Source organism: Carassius auratus, chromosome 13 (assembly GCF_003368295.1).
Source record: "Carassius auratus strain Wakin chromosome 13, ASM336829v1, whole genome shotgun sequence".
NCBI lineage: Eukaryota > Metazoa > Chordata > Actinopteri > Cypriniformes > Cyprinidae > Carassius > Carassius auratus.
The window spans coordinates 7,082,264-7,109,627 of record NC_039255.1 but is presented as its reverse complement, the minus strand read 5'-3'; the positions used below and the strand labels follow the sequence as shown (position 1 = coordinate 7,109,627).

Sequence of the window (27,364 nt, the reverse complement as noted above, 5' to 3'; positions counted from 1 at the left end):
CTATTGCAATGCCCTCTTGGCAGGTCTTCCAGCCAGTTCTATCAAACCTTTACAATTAATGCAGAATGCGGCAAGATTAATTTTTAATAAGCAAAAAAGAATACACGTCACACCTCTGTTTATCAATTTGCACTGGCTTCCAATAGCTGCTCGCATAAAATTCAAGGCATTGATGTTTGCCTACAAAACTACCACTGGCTCTGCACCCATTTACCTAAATGTGTTACTTCAGACTTATGTGCCCTCTAGAAGCTTGCATTCTGCAAGTGAACGTCGCTTGATTGTGCCATCCCAAAGAAGCACAAAGTCTCTTTTACAGACATTTAAATGAAATTCCCTCCTGGTGGAATGACCTCCCCAACTCAATCCGGGCAGCTGAGTCCTTAGCCATCTTCAAAAATTGGCTAAAACACATCTCTTCCATCTTTATTTGACCCTTTAACTTTAACACTCATTATTCTAATTCTATTCTTTAAAAAAAATCTAACTACCTTTCTAATCTTTTTGTATTCTATTTTCTTTTCAATTATTATGCAATTGTGTGTGTGTGTGTAAAGACCTCTAACACTAGCTTGCTCTATTCTTTTTTTATTATATCCGTTTTATTTTTATTTATCATATTATTTAAAAGCCTATGCTATGTGTACTGTGTTAACCTAACTCAGACTTTTTATAACATTTATATATCATTGCTCTTTTTGTTGTTTTTGATTGCTTCCACTGTCCTCATTTGTAAGTCGCTTTGGATAAAAGTGTCAGTTAAATGAATAAATGTAATGTAAATGTATATGTATATATATATATATATATATATATATATATATATATATATATATATATATATATATATATATATATATATATATATATATACACACACACACATACACATATATCTCCATTACCATGTTACTGTCTGCACTAAAGGAGATATATAATAGAGTTGTCTCATGACTCTATTGTATAATGGGACCAGTACCTTGTACACATCTCCATAGGTCCCGCTGCCAACTCTCTGGATCAGCTCAAAGTCATGCTGTGGGTTTCTGCGCTGAATCTCCCCTCCGGACCGGCCCAGGGGATCCATTCTGTCGGACTGGAGGATTTATAACTTTAATGACCCAGATTCAGTTTTACAACAGACCTGCAATCCACATCCCCCTGAAAAATAACAGAAACCAGAGCATAATGTGATTAATAACAAGAAACCTCAGCTTAAACTGACAGACACACAGTTAGAGAGACAGACAGACAAACAGACAGATAGACTTTTTATAAAGACTTTTTCAACAAATACATCTGTTAGCAAACTATACCTGCTTTTAATAGTGTAGTTGGTGCAGATGTTTCTACATTTTAAAAATATATATTTTTAAATACAATATTGGAGATTTTAAGCTGTAACGTTACATTCATTTGTATCACATGTTATTTGGACACGTCAAAATTATTGACGGGTGTCAGGAAGTGTTAACTGTCAAAAACAGGTGGTTTGTTTTTAAAAGTTTCGCCCTCACTGTAAGAAAGATAGTTATTTTTATGTTTTAATAATTAAAGTTCATTTTCTGTCTGAATCTCCGTGTGTAGAGCTAACTCAGCTAATTTCTGCTAACTAATCTCACATAATCACTTCAGTTAAACTTCATTTTTAAAGACAACATATAAACACACAACGATGTTCATAAAGGCATAATCCAGTTTTTACAGATATAGTAACATTTATCTGGTGATTGTTTTGAGATCCTTTGGCTCCTGTAACGTTAGATCAGCCGAAGCTAATGCTAATGCTATCGACAGCGTCAAAATCCAACACAAAATAACTTCAATTCAGAAACTTTACCATTTGTGCGATTAATCTTAGTCCTCGGAGCTCGTGAAGATTAAATTTTTTCCTAAATGCCGACGTTCATTTTGCGTCGAAATAACCATCCAAACAGGAACAGAGAGAAGCGCAAACTAACTTCAACTGAAGACAGTTGACCAGACCACACTCACTCACTCACTCACTCACGCACGCACACCCGCGCGCGCGCACACACACACAGGGAGAAGCAGAAAAGCAAACATAATATATAAAAGCAAACATAATATATAAAAGCAAACACAGTGTTAAAGGATTGCACAATATCTCTTTCACTTTAATTCACTCACTGAATTTCACTGTGCATTATGTGAGCAATAATGGCACCATTGTAGAGACAAAGTAGTATCTGGTTGGACAAAAGTTACAGTCAATAGTTAAAGTGAAAAATACATAATTAAAACAATAACTGGTGTTTGGATTTTTCATGTGTAAGCGTATGAATATTACTATTTGTAAAATAAAATATGAAACCAAACCGTTTACAGTTACTTGCAAATTCGCCGTCCGAGTGAATACAGATATTAAATAAACATAAAATCAGTATTATAAATCTTTGTATGTATTTTGGAGACATTTGTACGATTAAAAACAAATATTCTATTATCAATCTATTATTATGAATTTATCTTACATGTATATATAATTATGTTTAACTTCAGCAGAGGTCTGGATGATGATTTAATCTAAAATAATGCCACTGAGAACAATAAAAACACTGAATTGAAGTAATTCAATATAAAGTAAAAATATGACTATATTACCTGACAAATTAGAAACAAGAACGGTCTCTAAGCCACGCCCATTACAGTTGAAGGGATACTCCACCCCAAAATGAAAACTTTGTCATTAATCACTTACCCCCATGTCAAAATGTTCTCAAAAATGGCGCTATGGTGATGCGAGAGACACAGAGGAGACAAATTGATTAATAAAGTCGTAAAAAAAATTCTTCACATACATACAGACGTTTGGTCTGGGTACACCCCCGGGAACACCCGGTCACATGATGTGAATTTAGCTCGTGGGGGAAAACATTTCCTTGGCGACAATTGAAATACACGGGACAATAATGCCGAAGAGTTGCTGTGTCGTTTTCTGTACCTCCAATAAACTAACAAATTATGAATTGAAGTTCTACATCCTTCCTAATAAACATACAGAACCGTAAAGGAGGACAAAATGGCTACAAGCAATAAGTTGTGAGGATGATCAGGTGGAAGTTATGGAATCCCAAGACTAAGCATGTGTATGTGTGCAGTCAGCATTCATCACAGGCAGGCTACGTTAACATTGTGTTCATTATTAACGTTATCAAAACTGTGTAAGGTTGCTTCAGAAAGTGGCATGCATATATAATTTGCCTTATCATTCTACCTTAAGCAAAACTATGTAGCCTAGTGTCGAACCTAAACTCGCATGAAACGCGTCTGCTAAGAGGTGTAATCTATGTGATTCGCCGTTACCCACTAGAAAAGGCCAAGGATGTCCATATACCCACTTAAAAAATGTGATGATACATAACAACTTCGTTTTGTGTCAGAACTTTCACACTTTCATTCATAAATTCACCCCGTCTGTGTTTGCGAAGCGATTGAATCGTGGAATCCAAAATGGAACTGGCTACATAAAGCAGAACGTCATGGAATTTGGCTATTTTTTTATGAATACATCTACAGTAGAGCTGTACAATGAATCAAATATCGATATGGACTAGTGTATATGAATATTAAAGTTAAAAGAGACTGCAATTGTTCTACGTGTCTCTGGGAATGAGTACTCAATACGTGCATTTTTGCCATTCAAAAACACATGATGTTCGCTGTCTTTTCCCCCACGCCGACTCCACCCTCGCCACGCCCCCAGCTATAATGTTACGGAGCTATAAAGTTACGGTTGAACCACTGACTGCAGATGGACTATTCTGCTTTTCATACTTTTCTGGACCTTGACAGTGTAATTTACTTGGCATTTAATGGGACAGTCACAGGCCTTCCGGTTTCCATCCAAAAAATCTTAAATTGTGTTCCGAAGCTTTTACGAGTTTGGCGTTTAATGACAAAAATTTTCATTTTGTGGTGGAGTATCCTTTTAAGTCATTACATTATAGATGTCTACACCCGAGCGTCCCACAGCGCCACTGCGCGATCTAATGATGCGCTACACAGTCGTTTCAGATGAGAATGAGCCTCCATCGCTGGCTGCTGATTTCCAGGATCGCATTCGTCTAATGATCGCTGTTTAGAACCGAGTCGACCCGAATACAGAACGAAACACCCAGTGCGACATGGCACGAGACAAAAAGGACAGAGACAGCTGGGGTAAGTCCATATTTAATATAATAAACCATCCGGACGTGTGACAGAATACGAGACGGGTTATTGTGCGATTCTGTAAATCATGAGGATGCTGTTACATAGACACTCTTGTCTGAATCTTAAGAAACACACACAAATAAACACAAACAAAACAGTGCTTTTCCCCTGCCCAAATCAGCTGTTTTGCTCCGGACCACAGCCCTGTTCCGCCCTGTATCTGTGTGTGTGTCTGTGATGACAGCTATTTTACATTTTACTGCAGTAATAGGCTGGCTATATTTAAAAGCAGTGTAACATTTGCGCTATTGTAGGCCTAATGTCTGTGGAAACACAAATTGGTGCTCGTTTGTAAAATGCACCCACCCAAACATATATGTTTTATTGAGACTGATGTTTCAGTTGAATTTATTAGATCACACGTCACAGTTTTTCTTCATTGCAGTGGTTCAAATAAGAAGTGATCTGACTGTGTGTGAAGTGGTGTGCATTGATGCCAGTCAGTGACCCACATAAGCAGAGCTCTCTACATCTGCTACAGGCCTGCATGGAGATGCTGGTTTATATAATATACATGGTAGCCATATGAATGTTTGCTGCTCTTAACAACCCTGACCAGGTGAATATGACCTGGTAGATAGCAAGAGGGAGAGAACAGGAGAGATAGAGAGCTCTACAAGGTAATTTGAATGTAAATAATTTACAGTGTTGGGACAGTATTGGTGTTGCTTTGGTGCTAGCCAATGGCAGAAGTGTAAATGCAATGCTGTGAACAGCTTCATAACATCCTTATAAGTTGAATTAGCCCTGGCTGAAAATATCTAACGTTAGAAATGTTGTAATTCCCGTCAATATCCATTACTGTTCAGTTGCATTTAAGAAATGCTTGACAAATGCATCCGTTTGAGGGCAGATCCACCAGAGCAACCTGGTGTTTCACTAGTTCACATACTCATATCATGCTTAAAGACACATTAACCATTAGGTTACTAGCTGGTATATTGTTTGACCACCAGTTTTGTTTTAAAATTAGATCTGAGATGTACTTCATCTCTATGAGCCACATCACACTAGCCTTGATGACAGATGTTATAAGATCCTTACTAAAGCTCCATTAGGATTGTCTGCTGCATTAAGCCTTACTAAAACATGACTCCACAGTTTCTCCCAGGAGAATGCTAGATGGAGAAAAGAGAGATTTGATCTAGAATCTTTGCAACTAAAATATTTTTCCATAACATTTGTCTTATGATCACTTGTCTCTGATGTGGATTTAACCCTCATTTGATGTCAAATAGATGATTATCTTAATCATAATGTGGCATTAATGCTCCATTAATTCACACAAAAAAAATTGTTTCCCCCACACACACCCAACCAGAGTTATTATTGTTAACTGAATCTAACTATTAAAAACATTTGTGTTAGTTAAAATGTTATATTTATATTTATATATATATATTTATATTTATATTTATATTTATATATATATATATATATACACACAAAAATAAAGAATTATAAAAATGGAAATAAGTTAAAACTATTGACTGAAATCAAAATGTATGAATAATAATAAAATGTCAAAGACATATCAAAATGACCAAAAATGATATTAAAATGTAAAGCAAATTCAAAATATTAATATAAAATATTCTATAAATAATACTAAAATAACACTGGATGACAGTTGGTCATTTGATAGTGAGGTATCAGTACAACTCATACATTATGATCCATATAGAGCACTGCATTTAAAACCAGCAGATTTAAAAACATTAACAGGCCTTTACAGTACCTTTCAAATGTGGTTGTGTTCAGGGTCTTTCGTGGATAAAAACGTGTATGACTGGAGCTCAGAGGAGGAGGAGACAGACGGACGGGCACGTCCCGTGCAGGTGTTGGTGGTGAAAGACGACCACACGTTTGAGCTGGACGAGGCTGCGCTCAGTAAGATCCTGCTGGCTGAAGAGGTCAGAGACAGAGAGGTAGTGGCCATCTCTGTGGCAGGAGCCTTCCGCAAGGGCAAATCCTTCCTCATGGACTTCATGCTGCGTTACATGTACAGCCAGGTGAGATTAGCTATAATTCATAGTTGTATTATTACTCTCAAACTAGTTCCAAATCACAATCAGTTTCGTGTTTAAGTTTGTGTAATCTGTAATATGTGTGTTTGCGTTCAGGCCAGTGATGAGTGGCTGGGAGACCCGGACGAGCCACTGACGGGATTCTCATGGAGAGGAGGGTCAGAGCGGGAGACCACTGGCATTCAGATCTGGAGTGAAGTCTTCCTGGTGGACAAACCAGATGGTAGCAAGGTAACATAAAGCAGTCTCACTAAGGAAAGATGCTTATCAAGGCTGCATTGATTTAATCAAAAATATGGTAAAACAGAAATACTGTGAAATATTATTACAATTAAAAAATAACTTTCCTATTTCATATATTTTCTAATGTGATAGAAGCTTATATTCATTCTTGTTACTTGAGTGAAACTATAATCTATTTGTGTGAGACAGAGACTGTAACGCAGCCCTGAATGTGAAAATGAAACAAAGCGCCACTAAACACGAGTGTGGTTTGCCGTTTTTCCTTTAGGCGGCAGTGCTGCTGATGGATACTCAGGGGACCTTTGACAGCCAGTCCACTCTCCGTGACTCAGCTACTGTATTTGCCCTCAGTACCATGATCAGCTCTATGCAGGTAGCACACGTAAGAAAACAGTGACCATGTTTTCAGTGATATTGAATGGGAGCTTGATGTCATCTTTTCTTTTTTAAGGTGTACAACATATCTCAGAATGTTCAGGAAGATGATCTTCAGCATCTGCAGGTAAAGAGGCACTCATTTTACCACCCGCAATGCTGTTATACTGTAGTAGTTATCTTATCAGACTTTTAAATGAGTTTTATGAGATTCAATACTATTAAAATGTATTCATAAAGCACTATAAAAGTGCTTTGAGTGTACCAAAAAGTGCTGTGTAATTACAAAAAGATAATATAAACAAATAAAAGATATATTAATAAAATATGAAAGGCAATTCCAGGTTTATTCTTGTAATTAAATAAAATTGAAAAGCTTGTACGCTACGATTTTTTGAATGTTAAACAGAAAGGCAGCAGGTATGAAATTTATAAATATTTTGAAAGGACATTTATATAGAGTGCAGTTTTTTTTGTTTTTGTACTGTGAAACAGCAAAAATGGATGACTATAATAAAATGTGTTTGCGTAAAAAAACAATCTGTGCTTTTGTTTTTGTTGACCGTTATAGCTTTTCACTGAATACGGCAGACTGGCCATGGAAGAAACATTCCTCAAACCATTTCAGGTGTTAAAAAAAATTAATAAATCATTTTGCTTTTTGTAGTTTCATTCTGAAACAGACTGTTCTTCACTAAAAGTGCTCTGTCATTACATTAGTATAAATGACCATCACTACTCATGTGGTATGTGTTATTTCACTAGTCGATGATCTTTCTGGTGCGGGACTGGAGCTTTCCATATGAGTTTCCCTATGGACAGGAAGGAGGAATGAAATTTCTGGAGAAAAGATTGAAGGTCAGTAGGTTAATATAAGGAAATTTGGAAAGGCTAACATGAAAATCCTTAAGTCATTCAAATAGAACCACCTCAATGTGTTTCTGTGTAGATCTCAGAGAATCAACACGAGGAGCTGCAGAACGTGAGGAAACACATCCATTCCTGCTTCACCAACGTCTCCTGCTTCCTCATGCCACACCCGGGACTCAAGGTGGCCACAAACCCACACTTTGACGGCAGATTGAAGGGTATGTCTACAGATGTAGCTGAGCTTAAATATGTGGAAGCTCTATGTTGGTGTCCTTAGACTGTGAAGTACAAATAAAGTGTACAAAGACACCTGTTTCTGATCATGTGTTTCAGAGATTGATCAAGAGTTTATCAATAATCTACAAGTGCTTGTTCTGTGGTTACTAAGCCCCAAAAATCTGGATGTAAAGGAGATAAACGGAAGCAAAATCACCTGCCGTGGACTTCTGGAGTACTTCAAGGTATTAGTTTGTTTGTGGTAAAATCACCACTACTAGGAATAAAAAATGAATTAACCAACAAACTTATTTATTGAGAATGCACCAGCATTAAAATCTGTCTGAAAACTTTCAATTTTTTTTTATATTAATAACAGGCCTATAGTAATATTTTATATGTTTTGTATCACAACAGTGTTCATTAATTTTTTTTATTTTATAACTTATACAAGCTAACCTGTTATTACTTATGCATTAAAATTACATGGTGCATGCATAATACTAAGCTAACAACAATTAAACTGCTACCAAAAGTGAGTCGTCCAAAACTCAGAAAAGTAAGCTTTTATATCTAGTCCTGAAATGTTCTGGAATTCAGTAAGCCCTAAAATATTCCAGAATGTAAAGAAAACATGTAAAATAGTACAAAAACATATCTGTGCTAAACCAGTGTTTCATAATTAATGCAAGAGGTTCTTAAATTGACCTGACCTAAATATTTACCAAAATATAGATGCTATGTGGAAAATGAATAGGATAGAATAATTAGCATCACAGAATTACAGAAGAACCATAAAAAATTAAGGGAAGTCAATTTTTGTTACACTGTGTAATAAAAATAAAACACTAAAAACTCAAATTAATTATTTAATTATTAATTAAAACAGTATCCCTTTACTGTATAAGTATAGTACAGTTTGAAAAACTGATATTTTAAGATTTGATAAACATTATATTTAACAGTGTTAAATGAGGCAGTGGTAATCTAATTGTAAAAACTGAGGAAATATCAGATGAGATCAGTAAATCAAAAATCTTCAACCAACAACCAATATGGTAACAATATATCCAATAATAAAAATGAAAAATAAAAAAAATAAAAATCATTTAATGTAGTTTATTATTGTAACAGTACAATTTGATATTTGGAATTCTTGAAGTGAACTGAGCAGCCGTTTATGATTTTAGGCATATATCAAGATTTACCAGGGAGAGGAGCTGCCACATCCGAAATCCATGTTACAGGTATGACCTCTTGACCTTTCGCCCGCACGTTGCACATCCTTAGCCTGACTTACAGTAAATACACCCAAGAGCTAATAGCTTCATACAGTATGACCGGGTTAGGGTGTGTTTGTGTGCACAGGCCACAGCGGAAGCAAATAATCTGGCCGCAGTGGCTGCAGCTAAAGATCTTTACAACAAGAAGATGGAGGAGGTGAGTGTGACTACTATAAACAGCTGATTTCACATGGTGTAAGTGCGACTCGTCTTCGTCAATTTTGTTTTACGGCCCAGGTGAGTGGAGGAGATCGGCCTTTCCTTGCACCGAGCGAGCTACAGGCGCGTCACTTGAACATCCGTGATGAGGCGTTGACGTTGTTTCGTAGCGTGAAGAAAATGGGTGGGGAGGAGTTCAGCCGGCGTTACCTGCAGCAGCTGGAGGCGGAGATCGATGAGCTGTTTGTGCAGTACATCAAACACAATGACTCCAAGAACATCTTCCACGCGGCACGAACACCCGCGACGCTGTTCGTGGTGATCTTTGTGATGTACGTGGCCGCAGGGATCACGGGGTTCGTGGGTGTTGACATCATCGCAAGCATCTGCAACATGGTGTTGGGCTTCGCTCTCATCACTCTGTGCACCTGGGCGTACATCCGCTACTCAGGAGAATACAGAGAACTGGGCGCCGTCATTGACCAGGTGGCCGGAGCGCTGTGGGACCAGGTAAAACACAACATTTCACAATCAGAATCAGAAAGAGCTTGATTGCTAGCTAGGCATGTTTCTGGTGACAGAAGCTTCCACAGCACATACAGAATGACGGCAACAGACAATAAAAACAGAATAAATAAGAGGAAATAGCAATATACAACACATTTTTGTAGAAAAGCGTAATATACAAAATAGATAATAGATGGTATTTGTACAGGTGCAAGAAAATGTAAATAAGGAGCATGGTGTGTTAAATAAATAAATGTATACACGTTTTTTGCAAAGTTAACTGTTCTTGAGATGGATTGTCTGAGGGAAGAAACTGTTCTCATGCCTGGCCGTTGTGGTGCTCAGTGCTCTGTAGTGCTGACCAGACGGCAACAGTTCAAAGACGAAGTAAGAGGAAATAAAAACGTACTGAACTTTAAAAACAAATACGCATTAAGATGTTATGAATCACACGATCCTTCAGAAATCATTTTATAATATGCTGAATTGGTGATTAAGAGATGCTTTATATTATTATCAATATTGAAGTTGTGCTGCTTAATAGTTTTGTGTAAACCGTAAATAATATTTTTCAGGATTCTTTGAGGAATGTAAAGTTAAAACAACAATAAAAAATAGCATCTGTTTGAAATAAAATTTTGTATTTACTGTATTTAAATATTTACTGTAACTTTTCCCGCAATTTAAATGATTCATTTCTAAATAAAAGTATTAATCTCTTTAGTAAAAAATCTTACTGACCCCAAATCTTTGAATGGTAGTGTATATACATGGCATATATAATAATAATAATTTATAAAATAAATAAATTTATAAAATTATAATTTATAAAATGTATAATGGTGTGTGTGTGTGTATATATATATATATATATATATATATAAACAACTTTTTCATTTACATAAGTGTTTTAAGTGTATATTTTGATCACCATGTTTTTGTGGATTAAAATGTTTTTAGTTAAATGATGCATGAACAAACCCCTCAATACTCTGAAACTCCTCAAAATATAGATAAGAAATAAAACTGTAAAATCTTTTAAGAATTAAAAGTTCATACATACATTAGGTCACATTTTTACCACAAATCTGTTAACTGTATCCCTCATTTCTTTGTTTCAGGGAAGCACTAATGAGGTAAGATGGGCTTTACTGCACCCTGCACACACCTGAACTTGCTATTTAGACATAAACACAATTTCACAACATGTAACAAATATCAAGAGAGATCTCACGTTAACATGTCGTATCTTTCTGTTGGCTCCCTCAGGCTCTGTATAAGCTGTACAGTGTAGCGGCAAACCACAGGCAGTTGTGTAATCACGCCTTCCCTGGACACCAGACTGACCAACAGCCTGAGCAGGACAAGAAACAAAACTGACCCCCCATGGCTTCACACAGACGCACCGTGGACAGAGACAGTGGAGCGTCCAGTCAGAGCGAGAAAGAGACGAGAGACTGTTCGGCACTACAGCAGAAACATATCACTACAATCACACATCACATCAACATCCTGCACCTACAGTTCAGGCCCAGGGTCAGACAGAGAAGACGCTGGTGTGGAGACTGTGTCGCTTGCGCCTGCATTAGAAAATCACAGTATTAGTTCTGTCAGTTCACCATTTTGCCATCTTCTCACTGTAAATACTGATACTCTCTCTGACACTCACATGAAAGCAGTCTGTTCTTATTTTGTAATGGATGTTGTATGTTGAGTTCAGTGCTATTTATAAGGGAATAAAACACTAAATGTTTAAAAACACAAGTATTAGTCATTATCATAGGCCGAACCATGTGTTGCAGTGATTTCACCTTCCATCCCATCATATTTGGGTCGGTATCATTGTCCATTGTTTGTTTCAGAGGCATAAAAACTGAAACAAACTCATTGGTAATCACAGTAGAGCTCATGGGCTACTATTTGCATTTGCCAAGTGTTTCCATAACAGAAAATCACCATGAAAAAAATTTATCCAGCTAATGCTCATGATGCGGTCACATTTATAAAGACTTCTTTTGAACAATAAAGGGATATTTGTGGCGGTTCTGTTGATGGAGTTGAATCCATCGAAGACAAACTGTTATTGATGTATTTAGGAAAAAAATGTGTGCTTCTAGACAATTTATAAATCATAGCAACTTTCCAGAAACTATTGTATATTCACATTAAGAATCAATCTACATACATCTTTATAAATGAGGACCTCTGTCTTTATGGAAACCCATAGTCTATCACAATCATTAACCAAACACATTTTAGAGCTAATAAAACAAAGTTACTGGCATGAGGGCAAAAGTTAGCATGCTACAATTCATCATGGCAGTTTTTGCTTTTATGAATCTCACATTTCCCCCCTCACTTTTAATGTAGGAAGAAATCCATGGATTTTAAGAATTGAGGCCCTAGAGGATTCCTTTCGATGCTACTAAGGATTGGCTTTTTCGAACAGTAACATTTTGATAATGTCTCTCTCTCTCTCTCACACACACACAATACAAAGTCCTGGTTTATTTAGTGTTGATGCTCAAAATAGATTTTACAGTCATTATAACTGAAAAATACAGGCAAAACTAAAAACAAATGCCGTAGGCTCAAACACTTCATACAAAGGGAAATATTAACTTTTAAATATAAGCAGCAAATTCCCCCCCAAAAAAACAAGGAATCCACCTAAACCTTAAAGGATGAACCTCAAAGAAATGCCCAAGTCATATTTCACCATGCCAGAAATCACAAGAAACAAAAACATATTTTACTTGAAGAAAATAAACCACCATGTACTGTAGATTGTTGCATTACTTTCATTATAAATATAAATAATGCAAAAAAAAAACCTTTGATTTTTGCTTTTTGTTTATAATTGTCAAGTATACATCATGATTGTATTTGATGTAAAACCATCAATTTCTTTATGCAAACTACAGTATAAATTCTCTCTATATTTTTTTTTTGAAGTGAAATGTGATCTGTATAATTATTATTTATTTTTTAGATGAAATTCACCCAAAAAGCAAAACTATAATTGAAAATATGAGTCTGATTAAACATGAAAACATTGATATCTGATATTTGTGATTGTCCAAAAAAACACAATGCAGAATGAATGAATCCTGACAGTCTTGACATGCACAAAGAAACACTTTCAACATGGGCAAACACATTCATAACAGTCAAACCAAGAACAGACTCGTATTATGGCTGATCAGCTATATAGGAGTAATAATGGAAAGTTCCCAACAGGCTTTATGTGGTGTATCTCTTTGGGCTTATATTTGGAGCCGTTTGAGGAAATAAATGAGAGTCTGCAACAGCAGATAAGGCACTGATAACGATGGACTTTGGGTATGTCTTATACAAGTCACATGTTAGGAGGGAAGTTTTTGGCGGGTTGTTGGGCATACCACTGCTGCCGCTGTTTGCAAGTGTCGAGTTCGCCGAGCAGCGCTTGTCGATATGCTTCATAGGATTTAACGATGCACTCCAGCTCCTTCATGAAGAGCAGCTTCAGCATCCCCTGATACGTGTCCAGATCTATTAACTGGAAGAGTTCCCACTTCAGGATGTGGTCATACCTGAGACAAAGCACAAACACACACTAATATGACTGAAGGTTAATGACATTGGCCTTTACCAGACTCTATCATTATAGCCAGTTTACAGCCTTTGATGGCTTCCAGGAACCAGCCAATGAAAAAAAAAAACTTTCAATCAAGAAATCTTCTGGCTGATGTCCCCTCTGAAAAAAACATAGCCTAAACTGGGTGGCTAGTGTCAAAGCACTGGTCTCTTGTCCAAGGGTTTAGGGTAATTTTCAGATGTTCAGACTGGAAAAGCATCTAAACCAAGACCAAGACCAAGACCTACAATCTTAGAAGAATCTACATAATTTCATGAAAACTATCTATAAACAAAATGGATAAAATCAATTTAACAATCAAGGATACTTCACAGAGACAAAAAAACAAAAACAAAAAAAGGTAACGAATGTAAATGAAGTTTTTTTATAAATAAAAGCTAAATAGAAATGAGAAAAAATACAAAATATAAAAATAAAAGGCCATTCAAAATACTAACACTTACTATAATAATAAAAAGTATAGTAATAATACTAAAATAACACTGTATATTATGTAACTTTTCATTTATATATATAAAACTCAAAATACTAATACATAAATACATAATTAGAAGAGTTGTGTATTAAGTCCCCCCAAAATAGCTCATATACATAGCTGCACACCTGTGACTGCACATCAGCTAAATTCTATATTAATGCAAATAGTAAACTACAGTTACAACATGCCAACACTGGACACATGCAGTGTAAGTTGATGCATCAAAATGAAAGCACTCCTATTACAATCAATGAAGCTGCCTAGACTGAAGCACCCATCTGTGATGCAGACTGGAGTGTAGGTGAGAGTTTTAGAGCCTGACAGTGTGTGAAACTTACTTTAGCGGGGCTCTGGCATACACCTGCAGCCAGTCTGGGATCTCGGCTGTGTGATATGGGTTAGCTGGTACCAGTACGGGCTGGTTGCGTTCTGGTGGGCGGGGCTGGTAGGTGACTGGCGGGGGAGGGGGCTGGTCATAACGTGGAACACTGAGCAAAAGCAGAGTTGGAATGTGTATTTTAGATACAAAATGGCACCAAAAAGTCTCAGAGTGTACTGGAACGTCTCGCCACTCACCTGGGTGCGCAGGGGTGTCTGTACTGGGCACATTTGTTGATGTGGTCAACATAATACACTCCACACTCAGCTGACTCCACCCTCTCCCAGCCCGGTGGAAGCCCCTCCCTCTCCAGCGGGTGGCTCCAATGAGTGGTGTTTGTGTTGTGATCGATGAAATACTTTCTGCCTCGAATCGTCCAATCAACAGTCCAGCCAGGAGGAAGAGCCGCTTCCTCCCCACTCATGGTCGTCAGATTACGAAACCGACTTTGCTGGAACACGGCCGATTGCTAGAATATCAAAGACAGAGGGAAGCATTATAGGATCTGTATGCAGGAAATGTTTCTGTGTGTATTAGAATGAGATTTTGTATTTATTTTCAATCTGAACACATAGGACGTGGAGTGAAATGAAACAGAGAGGGGGGGAGAAAACAAGTCACAGCTGCATGGTGAACCCCAGAAGAAACACATCAGTGTAGGGTGAGGAAAAGGGCAACCAAGAAAAATCCACATTTCTTTCATTCTCACACACAATGAGAAATACTACATGAGCGTGACAGCCTAGAAAGTGTATTCGTATTGAGCAAAAGCATACATGAGAAAACAATGTACTGAGTAAGGCTGGCAAAAAAAAAACCCAAACAGAGTAACACTGTAAATATCTCATCTCTCGCTTATATTTTAAAGGGTTAGTTTACCCAAAAATTAAAATTAGCCCATAAATTGCTTGCCTTCAATGCATCCTGTGTGTATATGACTTTCTTCTTTCAGATGAAGTTATGTTAAAAATGATCTTTTATCTTTCAAGCTCTATCATTGCGTCAGTGGGTGTTGCATTCCTTCAGTCCAAAAGAAGTGAAATAAAAAGCGCCCATCCATAAAAAAAAAGTGTCTCACACAGCTCTAGGGGGTGAACAAAGGTCTTCTGTAGCGAATCGATGCATTTTTGTAAGAAAAATTTCCATATTCTAAACTTAATAATTTTTTTTTTTTTTTTGATGGGTGCCTTTTATTTCACTTCTCTTGAACTGAAGCACTGCAACACCCACTGACTGGCATTAAACAGCTTGAAATATCAAAGATAATATTTTATATAACTCATATATAGTATCTATAATATCATCTGAAAGAAGAAAGTCATATACATCTAGGATGCATTGAAGGCAATTAATTTATGGACTAATTTTCATTTTGGGATGAACTTACCCTTCAATAGCAAAATTATGTTATAGTTTGTTAGATTCATTTTACAAATCTGTTCTAATGCCTTGTTTGCATCACTCAAAAACACTTAATGAAAAAGTTGTATCATATTTAACCTTTAATATAAAAGTTTTATGCTGTTTATTATAAAAGTAGGAAGGAAAACATATCACAAATAATTTATATATATATATATATATATATATATATATATATATATATATATATATATATATATATATATATATATATATATATATAAAAAACACTGAACAGTCCTGTAGTGAGATATATATAAAGCACCACAAGTGTTTTAACATTAATAATACTGAGAAATGTTTTTGGCACCAAGCAGCTAGAAAGGCAAAGAGCGAAATTCTTCTCTGATATTATCAGTAAATATTCTCATACCACAAAAATCTTGTTCAGTACTATAAATTCAATAATTAATCCCCATAACTTCCAATAAAGCAGAACCATTTGTAAGACATAAGAGAGATTTTTGAAGATTTCATTGAAAAGATTGATTGCATTCGATGCATTAATGCTGATGTAAAATGTCTGAATAATTATCGTCCTCTCAAAATTGCATTTTCTTTAAAAAGATATGAAAAAATTTGTCCAATCAGTTACTTCCTTTTGTAAATTCGACTCTGGTATTTCAAACTTTTCAATCAGATTTTGCAACCTATCATTGCACTGAAACGGCTTTGCTAAAAGTGATGAATGATTTGCTACTTGCTGTGGACTGTGGTGAAAATGCAGTTTTGATTTTATTGGATTCGAGTGCTGCTTTAGACACAGTAGATCACGACATCCTTTTATCACGCCTTGAACATTGGGTAGTTATCAAGGATACAGCATTATCGTGGTTTAAGCATATCTTAAATCCAGGACAATTTCAGGTGCTATCGGACAGTTTTCCTCATCATCAGTTTATCTGCCTTGTGTGGTTACCTCAAGGGTCTATTCTGGGGCCATTACTTTTTAATCTGTACATGCTTCCACTTGGTAATATAATTAGGAATCTAGACATTCTTTGCAGCCTCTTATGCACTGTCTGAAGGACATTAAAATCGTGATGGTGAATAATTTCCTTCAGCTAAATAATTTAAAAACGGAGGTAATTATTTTTGATCCCTCTAAACCCAGAAACTCTATAGTTAATAATAAGTCTCAATCAAAATGTTAAGTCACATGCAAAAAAATTTTGGTATTATTTTTTACTCTGAGCTTTGCCTTAAAAAGCTAATTAGCTCAGTTGTTAAAAACAGCTATTATCAATAGAGAATCATTTCTAGACTTAAATCAACATTTTCCTTTCAAGACTTCCTTTCACATCACGATTGGACTACTGTAATTTCTTATGCCTTGGTCTTCCCCAATATTCACTGGCTCGATTATACTTTGGTCAGTGTAAGCTGAATTTAAATGTGCTCTATAAATACAATTTACTTACCAAATTAGAGCATATTAGAATGACCTCTGAAATATCACATGACACTGAAGACTGGCAATTCCCCTTTTGCTGTATTTTTGATAATAAATGCATAAGAGACTTCTCTGAAAAACAAAAAAAATTAACAGTAGTGTATAAAGATATTTATCAATACATAATTTAAGCTGTATCACTCAGCTCTAATAATGAGCATATGTTTGTGAGGGAACTGTGTCTGTTTGTGTGAGAGAGAGAGAGAGAGTCAGAGCTGGAATGTGTGATGACGTCAGTGTACAGTTTCACATCTGTTATCCTGCTCAATAGCATTAGAGATTCACCTCACTCATACACCCATTAATATACACTGGCCCCAAAAAGTATTTGAATACTTATGCTAGAATTAAAAATGTGTGAATTTTGTACATTCAAACCTTTTAAGTCTAGCTTAGTTGTGCAAATATATTGAGACCTCTGTATCTGATTAATTTAATCAGAGAACATCACGTCATATATAATCACCCATTAATATACAATTCTGTCATTCATTCCACCCAACCACATTACTGCAAAGCTGTTCATCAAACAAATGTTTAGTATACATTTATTATGCAATGAAGGATTTGGGACCAAATAAATTTCAGGGTAGGCATGATGACACTACAAAAATAGAAACCAGCAAAATGTCATGTCACTCATCATGGCTGGTTAAGCTGTTTTCAAGGCAAATGATTTCATAAAGTGTCTGTTTAAATATTTTGTGAAAAAAGGGTCTTCAATGTGAATATTTCAGGTTTGTTGTCACTTTGCTCCAGCAGTTCTGTGTTGTTTAGACACAATTCTTCTTAGTGTTTGACTGTTCCAATCATTGACATTCACTTTCGGTTTTTGGCCCACTATTCTTCTTCACCGATGAAGTCATGACAGGCAATGTGTATGCAGTCATAATCATAAAGTCTATTGATCTTAAGATTACAGACATTTCTGTTAAGTTTGCACTTTTTGGGAGCCTAACAAATCACTAGTTTTCACTCAAGGCTTGTACTAAACACTGCCGAACACAACTTATACCACACTGATATCAAACATGCAGAATACAGACAACAAAAAGATCATTAAAAAATAACTGCAATAACTGTAGCCTTCACAAATGATATTGACCTCTATAATAACGGGTGTTCATATTGTTTTGTTTCAACCCCTTTACAACTTTCAAAGCATACTATTACCTGTACTGTACAATCGAAACCAGAATTTCCCAAACTGTGGTTTGAGAAGGAAATGCAGGGCCATCACGCATTTATAGAAAGCCAATATAAATAATAATCATTTTAAAATAAAATAAAAAAATGTAATACAAAAAAAAAAAAACTAAGTTAAAAGTTTAACTCTTTCCCCACCATTGACGACTTATCTCGTCTTTTAGAAGACAATGCTTCCCCGCCAAAGACAAGTTTTTATGGCTTATATAGACCGCATATAAATGAAAACTGCATAATTTTACGGAGTAATATTTTGATCCAGGAAGTGGTATATGTCTGTGCAAGCTTTGGAGGTGTTGACGGAAGCAATTTACTTGATTTATGTTTTGATAATCGTACTGAATATTATTCAGTTTTAGTTTTTGATAAAAATTGGATTTATCTCACCTTTTTGCACAAAACTATACATTTTTATGAAACATACCTATATTGAAGTGTAAAAAAAAATGCTTTAAGCTAGAATAAAACTGTTTTTGGTTTATTGCATATTCAAATATTCATACAGCAAAATATACTGGAGGCCATCAAATTTAACTAAAAATCATCAAAATCGCTGGCGGTTGCTGGCAAATTTAAAAAACAAAATGCTGGCAGGGAGAGTTAACTGAATGTCAGGTGACCATTAACTGACATCATCCAAGAAGCATGAACATTCAAATGTGCTGTTAAATTATTTTAATCTCAGGAGGTACTTCAAAACTAAGTATTTAAGGTCAAAAGGGTTGTGTGTGAATGCACACGGGCTGATGTGTTACTCACCTGTTGGTGGGCGACTGTGTGGCTGGGGAGTCTGGGGCTGTCCTGGGTTTCGTGGGTAGTTCAGCTCATTTTGCTCATAGTACCTGTAGCTCTCATTAAAGTGGTCTGGTCTGCATGCTCGTCTGGGTTGGTTATTGTAGAATGGCTCTGGAGGGTAGAAATACGGGCCACCGTCTCCATTCTCCGTTACTGAACCAGCATCGCTCATGTAAGATGGTGAGGAAGGGGAGTAATCACGATGAAGGTGTGGTGGGGCAGACAGCCGATGACTCTCCCTGCGTGACACCTCGAGGGGGGTCCGTGGCGGTGCATTGCGCAGGAAACTCTTGGGGCCGCTCACATCCCCAACAGAGCTAGAAGAATACGGACCTGCACCAGACACCTCGGCTGGAACTGGCTCCACTAACGGGGGCTCACGCCGAAGAAATGTTGGATGCCGGATAAATGAAGGCATCAAATCTGGAACAAAACATGGGGGAGGCATTAAATATATGTACAACTTTTTATTCATGTAACTACATAATACCTTTTAAATACGTACTCTGTAATGACTGTGAAAATCCTGAAAAAAATTATTCAGGGTAAACTGTAGGACAAAATATTTACAGAATATGTAAAAAACTTTATTTTACTTTATTAATTACAGTATTAAGTAAAAAACATATGGCACAATATCTTTTTTTACGTTCTTTTAAGGATTATATTAGACGTATATTAGGTTGATAGCCTTTACATTTAATTAATAATGACACAGATACTTAAATTTGGTTAAATTTTCAAAAGATTTATAATACAAAAATTGTTAGACTGACTGAAGTTACTCACTTCTCAGAAGCGGGGACGTTTCTTTCTTCACATATTTGCCATGAACTTCTGCTGGCTTGGACGCTTCGTTTTTACTCTTCTTTCTAGAGAGCATCGTTAATCCGAATCGATTCTGGACCGATTGGATCGAGATTTGCACTGACACTCAGAACTGAGTCCATTTCGGAGCGTTTAGCAGGAAAGCTAGTTTGGAGTTATCATGGCTAACGTTACAGTCTGAAAGCATAAACACAACATAGTTCTGGCGATTAGTTTGCATTTAGCGAACGTTCCGTTGTTGCGAGTGTTTAGTTGAATATGACAAACGTTTTCGAAGATTAATTAGAGCTCCCCGCGCGCCCTGTCCAAATTACGCCCAGAGAAAAGCGCAGGAAAACTTTAACCAGCTGAATATGTCCCAACCCTCAGCTCTCACTGGATCCCTCCTCGCAACCTGACCTCAGATCGGCTGTTTGGATCCATAACCTCCCAACTGCCTGATTCTGGATCAGCTTACTTTACTTTTAGATTCAAGAAATTTTTACTAGTGTCGCAAAAAGAGTTTACATTGTCACCGCATCGCATACACAATCATGTTTATGAGATTTATTTATTCTTAAATTTTTTTGCATTACGTGGAAATCTGTTGAACCGTTCCTCCGCCTGATCCCAGATCAACTCTCTCTGGATCCCTCTTTCCATAGCGGCCTGATCCCAGATCAGACCTTTTCGTAAGCCAGGTCCTCATAGAAGCAAAGCATTGTGGGAAATATTTGACTCTCGAAAATATTTGTAAACATTTTTATGGCTTAGCAGGACAAATGTGGTTGTTCATTCAACAAATTAGGTTCGATATAAAATGTTACGAAACAGGGCCTAAACTCTTAAAAGTTTATCAACAAGTGGTCAATGAAAGGGTTAACGCTAGTTACTAAACCTTCAGAAGGTCAAACTAAATTTAATAAAATCTGTTTTGACTTAGAAATTCTGTATTTATTTTTGTGGTATTTACCAAAGTAACGAAAATAAAAAAAATAATATTGACAAATGAGTTATAAATTATGATATAAACAGAATATATATATATATATATATATATATATCTCAAATGAAAAACATTTTTTTATATAAAAAAAGAATGTTTAATGTGTTTTACATCCAAGTGTTATACAATCAAAACTTCAAGGGCCAGTTAACATCATTTTCATAAATAATGGAAAAGCATATCTTATACTTACTCTTATACTTACTTATACTTAACCTAAATCTGCTACAATACTAAAAACACAAGGACACATATTTTAAAGCAATTTCAAAATGTTAAATGCCTGCAATTCTCTGTGCATTTTTTTCCCCAAAGCATCAAAGCTTGTAAACCGTACTCCTTCAGAGACGCCTGAAATGAAACATCATAACCAGTCATTTTCCTCTCCACACACAAATTACACATTGGTTACCACAAGGCTGACATCTCCGAGCTCTGAGTTTCTTTTACTCCACATAAATATTTTAATGTACTCCGTATTATTCATATTCACAGTGCTCATAATACATGATTACAGTTCATAAATGAAAAATAGGTACACAAAATAAATACAAACTAAAGTAACATTATGGGATGTTTTCTGGCGCACATTCTCAAGTGAAAAGTGTTTATATTAACTAAACAATCACAAAGACATAATATGCACTAGAACAAACAGGAAAAAACTGTGAAGAAACACTGTTTCATTTGCCCTTTAATTTCCTTATCTGAGATGCAGGGAATCAGTGATTTTGTTTGCATTTCAATAATACTATGTAATGATAGGCGGTTGCGCGTGCATGCGTGTGTGTGAACACGGGGGCCTCAGCTGTTGGACAAGCTTCTCTAGATCTAAGGAATTTCATCATTGCTTAAGACCAACTTCCAGTTTCAGTTTGAGGTCCAGACTCACCAGTAATAGCACAGTATGGCTTATTCAAAAGAATCAGCTATAAAATGAAACCGTTAAAAGCACTCAAACATAAAGGAAACATTCACCCAGAAATGAAAATGAATGGGAATGAGATTTGGGATCTATGGCAGAGGGGAGGACTTTCAGTAGCCTAAATAAAACTTAATTTCAGTCTGTTCAGTACAAAATTATTTTGTTTGGCTTCAGAGACTTAGAATATAGTGCACAAGTCATATGGACTACTTAGGTTTTTTTTGGAGCTTGACGTTGTTTAAAAAGCAGCTCAGACATCCTGCTACCATGTTTCTCAGAGGAAAATCATACTGGAATGCCTTATATGACTAAAATCATGTGTAATACAGTTTAAAATCAGGAGCGTGTGAAGTGGTAGGGTGCAGGAGTCATTGGTGAAGGGCCGAGGTCACGGACAATCTTATTGAGGCTGGAAATTTTCTCCTCCAGGAGGAAGTTCTTCTTTTCTGCTACTTTCTGACGTTGTTCTGTCTTATCCAAGGCTTTGAGCAGCTGAGCATTCTCCACATACAGGTCTTTGATCAACACATCTGATTCGCTGTTCCTGATCGCCTGCAGAAGCAGAGAGAACAGAACTGAGAGGCTGATTTGGACACAGGGTTAAAGGGCAGGGGAGAACGTTTGTGGATTTCTGTACCTGTTCTTTCAGCTGAGAGACTTTCTCCTGTAGCAGCAGCTTAAGGTTTCTGAGCGTGAGCTCCACTTCTCTCATTCTCTCCTCCATCTGTAACAGCACCACCTCCCGCTCGTCCTGCTGGGCATACAGACCAAGGTCAGAGGTCATGACAGATTATGATGGTTAATTGGTCTGCTAGAAATACACTACCTTAGTTTATGTTAATGTTAAGTGCTCATAGAATAATGTAATTAATTTTGCATGGTTTCTGTACATTCCCTTCCCTAGAAACACAAAAATGTCTAAAATAGATTATATACATGAGCAAAACAAACAAATCTTCGAAATTAGATTATATGAGCAATTTAAAAAATGTTTTTGTAATGTAATATAAAATCAGGAACATCTAAATAAGTCACAGACAATTAAGAGAAAGCTTTTTATTATTATTATTATTAAACTTTAAATGCATTACACAAAATATTTCACCTAATCGTTTATTTGATCTGTTTTATATCTAAAAACACATTCACATCAATAAGGGACATAACACATTTAAACCAAGTAAAACATCCAACAGAATTTAGCTAATAAAATCCGGAAATTAAATCAATAAATAAACACCATTCATTAATTATAAATCAGTGATGCAAAATGTCCAATAAAACAATTTAGAGGTAGATAAAGCAATGGATTGAAGTTTAAATAAATACAATTAAACTAAATAAAAAATAAAATGAAAAAATAAAGATTTATCTCAGAACAATCATCCATTACAACCGAAGTGCAGTATCACATGTTAAAACTGTGATGGCATAACAATGCAAACTTAAAAACAAACAAATCAATACTGTTTTTTTAAATGTCTTATGATCTCAAAATCAATTCATAATCATAGATTGTACTGCCCTTAAATGGTATTGATGTCAAAATCCTATTTTACTCAATATGTGGCAGCATCTGGACCAAAGAGGAAACAACTCGCAGCCAGCATACATGCAGCATGATGCTGCCTTGTGGCAGATTCAGGTCATTACCAGCAGCAAAGCTACATTGACCCAAACAAGAACAACCAAATCTGGCAGGAGGGATTCTGTGATTGTACCACATAGACTAAAGATCAGAGTTCAAAGTGGAGGTGATCTCACAGGTCGCAATTCTTCTGTTACTGATGATGTCACAGTTCTTACACCTGTTAAAACACATACACACAGCACTATATACAGACTTCTTATATCCATATCCACACACACACACAGAGTTGTGATAGAACAGACTTACACAAACAAACCCACAACACTTTATATAGATACACCAAGAGTGTCATCCAACACCATTCACATTAACAACATAGGGGTCTCTTTAACACTGCTTCTACAAATAGAACAGGCCCAGTGCTGCCCACATGCCTCCTCAAGAGTCTGTATACGAGTGACGAAAGTGTTTTCCAGAACAGAGCAAACAAACAGAGACATCAAGCAGGCCCAATTCACCGAAGGGCAAGACAAACAGTAAATATTCCCCAGAAACTGCTGCATATATACACCATTACAGTGACCCCAAGAGAAATCTCATCCTGGTGTTCTATCGATTTGTCCTACCCTGTCAGATTTTGCTACCTCCCATTAAAACAGTGGGTAGTACAAATCAACAACATAAAAATGCTACTGTAAAGTTATGGTTTATTAACGTCTATACCTACCACAACCCTAAACCAACCCTTACAGTAATGCAGATGCATTAAATATTGTTGTTCAGCATGAGAAAAAGGACGCAATATTGATGTGTGCATGTGCAGTAAACCCTAGAGTAGGACAATCTGACAGGTAGGATAAAGTGTCAGGACACCGGCTGTGATGCTGAGTGTTTGGGTGCAAGTGTGCCTTGTTACCTGCATGTTGAAGTCTGGGCCGTCGCTATGGTACTGTCCTCTCTGTTCCCCTGGCAAATGTAGAGGAGATGAAGGCAAGACTGCAGCCAGCTGAGCCTGAAACAACAGAGTGTTATTATGAGGAAACATGTGTTTGTCAGGGTTTCTGCAGGATTTTAAAGCTCAAATTTAAGAGTTTTTAAGACCTGCTAAATTAAAATGAATACCATATAAGCAGAGAAGGGAAGTATCTATGGTAACATCAAACTGTTAAATGATTGTAAAAAGCATGATTTACAGTTCAGATACAGGTTTCAACAAAAACAAGAAATAAGTTTAATGTTATAGATTATAAAGTTTTTTTTAATAAAACTTTTTCTTTTAAAAGTTAACCCAACTTATAGTTCTCCCAGTGAATTCTGGCCATTTCAAATCACTGACACTAACCATAGTTTAACCATGGTATTTTTTTTGTAAAACTCTGGTTATACAAATGGTACAATATGCTAAAAAAAACATGGTTACTACACTTTTACTATAGTAAAACCAATGTTAATTTTCATACGGGAAAACTAACAATTATTCATGTAAACAACTAACCATCTGTAAATTAAATATATTTTATTGTCCTAATTGTTTACATTTTTATAATGCATTATCTTATTGAGAATTCACCAGTTCACATTTATAACTCTGCATGTTTGCAGCATAAAAACATGGGTTGAATTTTATATCGGTCCTGTCAACAGCAGCTCTACCAGCAGGAGGCGCTTTTGAAGCGGCAGAAATACACCGGTTTCCCCGGTAACAGCAGAACACAAACAGCACTGGACTCTGAAACATGCAGCGCTCATGTTTATTACTGCTATTAATTTATTTATTTATGTATTTTTGGAGTGTTTATTTAAATACTGACTATTTACTTACTGTTCAAGAAATAAGTAAATATGTAATTATTTATTAAAATGAATATTAAAAGAACTGTATTAAATAGTTTCATAACTTTTACTCACGTGCATTAGCCAACATTGTCAAACATGGGCTAAATCCAAAATCAAGAAACTAAATATTAGGCAAAAAAACTGTGTGTAGTATGTCCAAATTCACAGTTCCTGAATTACCTACCACTTGCATAAGTGTGCATGAGATGTGAATGGCAATAAAGTTACAACTGATGCTGACAATGACAACATATAGCTGAAAACAGATATAACTACCCAAAGAGTATGCAATTTTGAACATGGCAATGGACTAACTGCTAGGTAATGGCTTCAATCAGCATTAAAAAGCATGTAAAAAGTTTAGTTTGGGGACTTGAGGTGGGGATAACCTTATTCCTTGTGGACAGTAGCTGTACACGCAGAGCCTCCATTTGACGTTTCAAGGCTGATTTTTCTTGTTCTGCAGTTTTTACAAGTCCTCTCTGTTTCAAACTTAATGTCTCCAGCTGGCAGATCTAACAAAGAACATAAACTTCATCAAATGCTTGCATTCATCCTATGGCTGGTGTTTAGTAAACATGCTCTGACCTGCTCCTTTGACGACTGCAGCTCTGAGCTCATCTCGCTCATCTGTCGCTTGAGTTGCAGGTTCTCCTCTGTAAGTGAGGCTTGCTCCGCCTCCATCAGCTCAGAAAGCCCCACCCACACATGCCTCCCTTGTTCCTGACCAGCAGACACAACGGAAACCTCCAACAACTGCTATGAAGATAGAGAGAAGGAATGAGGAAGGAAGAGAAAGTTAGTTTCAGGGGGTGGGGGAGATAAAGATTTGCCTCAGTGTCTCCACATTAGCTGATCAAAGATGCAACACTCACTCTTTAGAGTTCAAGCTTTATTAATAAAACAATATTATATGTCTCCATATAACCAATGACAGGATCTAAGGTGCTCTACAGTATACTCACCTTCTCCTTGGCAGCTTGCAATTGTTTGTGCAAAGAAATCAGTTCCTGTTTAAGGGCATCTCTTTCTTGCTGTGTGATGCGTAGGTCAGATTTGAGATGAGCATTCTGCTGAGTGACTGTCTGTAAAGATGAATCCAGTGGCATGACCTGAAAGAAACCAAGAGACATTTGCCAAAGAAGTCTCTCAAGCTAAAAACCAAAACCAAATGAAATCAAAAAAAAAAAAAAAAAAAAAAAAAAACACCGAAACCAAACACCATACAAAACAAAAACAAACAAAACAACAACAACAAAAAAAATAGCGAGATTAGGGCGTGAGATGGTTTTTCATTGATTTTGTTTTTCATACCTTTTCTATGCACCGATTGAGTTCCGATCTAAGCAGTTCCTTTTCTGTTCTGGATACCATCTCCTCCCGATCACACAACTGTAAGCAATTGTGTATGTGTGCATAGAGAGGAACAGAGAAAAAAAAAATGAAAAAATGTCATCCCACTTAAACTTTTGGACATATTAAACTGACACATTTAAAACCATACCCCATTCTTCTCATTGGCTGAGCTGTCATGTTGACGTATCATTTCCTGGAGCGCATGTCGAAGTACATGATCTGCATTCTGCTGTAATAAAAAATGATCCTCCTCCAGCTGCTGTCCCAGGCGGCGAGGCTCAGAGAGCTGAAGAAAATGAAATAAAGAGTGTGGACGTGCAAATTATTAAAAACAAAAATTTAAACGTGTATGCAAATGTTAAATATTATTATATTATTATAGATGGCAAAAAGTTTTTTATAAAACCTTGTCCATACGGAGACGCGTTTAGCTGTATACGCTTTTAACATTTTGTATCATACAGGCATTTCGTCAAGACTGATCCAACGTTTTGGGAGAGTGAAACCGATATTTTTTAAAAACGGGTCCCAGAGTGGATGGAGCTGAAAATGCCACC

General features: G+C 36.3%; 3 protein-coding genes and 1 pseudogene across 10 annotated transcripts in view; 1 reads left to right on the top strand and 3 right to left on the bottom strand.

Annotated features, from left to right (window-relative positions):
• The window catches only part of LOC113112474 (mitogen-activated protein kinase kinase kinase kinase 5-like), a 34,205-nt gene extending 32,188 nt beyond the window's left edge, over positions 1-2,017 (bottom strand). For all 3 annotated transcript variants that reach the window (XM_026278078.1, XM_026278079.1, XM_026278080.1), the window contains exons 1-2: positions 1,841-2,017; positions 980-1,161 (exon numbers count right to left, since the gene is read on the bottom strand). In XM_026278078.1, the coding sequence (XP_026133863.1) occupies positions 980-1,087 (108 nt within the window). In that variant the 5' untranslated portion in view covers positions 1,088-1,161; positions 1,841-2,017. The remainder of the gene's footprint in view (positions 1-979; positions 1,162-1,840) is intronic.
• Positions 2,018-3,997: 1,980 nt separating this feature from the next.
• On the top strand, positions 3,998-12,562 carry LOC113112472 (atlastin-1-like). Its single transcript, XM_026278076.1, has 14 exons — positions 3,998-4,182; positions 5,998-6,248; positions 6,360-6,494; positions 6,775-6,879; positions 6,958-7,008; positions 7,453-7,509; positions 7,647-7,739; positions 7,831-7,969; positions 8,085-8,212; positions 9,158-9,214; positions 9,336-9,407; positions 9,488-9,919; positions 11,038-11,052; positions 11,186-12,562. Exons 1-14 carry the CDS (start codon positions 4,149-4,151, stop codon positions 11,294-11,296), a joined length of 1,680 nt encoding a protein of 559 aa, XP_026133861.1. The 5' UTR covers positions 3,998-4,148; the 3' UTR covers positions 11,297-12,562.
• LOC113112473 (protein salvador homolog 1-like) lies at positions 12,405-20,520 on the bottom strand (annotated as a pseudogene).
• Positions 20,521-21,172: 652 nt separating this feature from the next.
• The window catches only part of LOC113112469 (ninein-like), a 23,884-nt gene continuing 17,692 nt past the window's right edge, over positions 21,173-27,364 (bottom strand). For 2 of the 6 annotated variants that reach the window (XM_026278067.1, XM_026278072.1), the window contains exons 19-26: positions 26,956-27,093; positions 26,766-26,843; positions 26,417-26,563; positions 26,040-26,210; positions 25,841-25,966; positions 24,532-24,627; positions 22,662-22,778; positions 21,173-22,576 (exon numbers count right to left, since the gene is read on the bottom strand). In XM_026278067.1, the coding sequence (XP_026133852.1) occupies positions 22,361-22,576; positions 22,662-22,778; positions 24,532-24,627; positions 25,841-25,966; positions 26,040-26,210; positions 26,417-26,563; positions 26,766-26,843; positions 26,956-27,093 (1,089 nt within the window). In that variant the 3' untranslated portion in view covers positions 21,173-22,360. Of the gene's footprint in view, positions 22,577-22,661; positions 22,779-22,826; positions 23,833-24,531; positions 24,628-25,840; positions 25,967-26,039; positions 26,211-26,416; positions 26,564-26,765; positions 26,844-26,955; positions 27,094-27,364 lie in introns of those variants that run through there. The other 4 variants (XM_026278068.1, XM_026278069.1, XM_026278071.1 and 1 more) reach the window with 4 other exon arrangements.

Bases quoted from the DNA above. Each gene is read 5' to 3' on its own strand.
- LOC113112472 (XM_026278076.1), top strand. From the start codon at position 4,149: ATGGCACGAGACAAAAAGGACAGAGACAGCTGGG. The intron at 6,249-6,359 runs GTGAGATTAGCT...GTTTGCGTTCAG, and splicing joins TGCGTTACATGTACAGCCAG to GCCAGTGATGAGTGGCTGGG. The intron at 7,510-7,646 runs GTGTTAAAAAAA...TTATTTCACTAG, and splicing joins CATTCCTCAAACCATTTCAG to TCGATGATCTTTCTGGTGCG.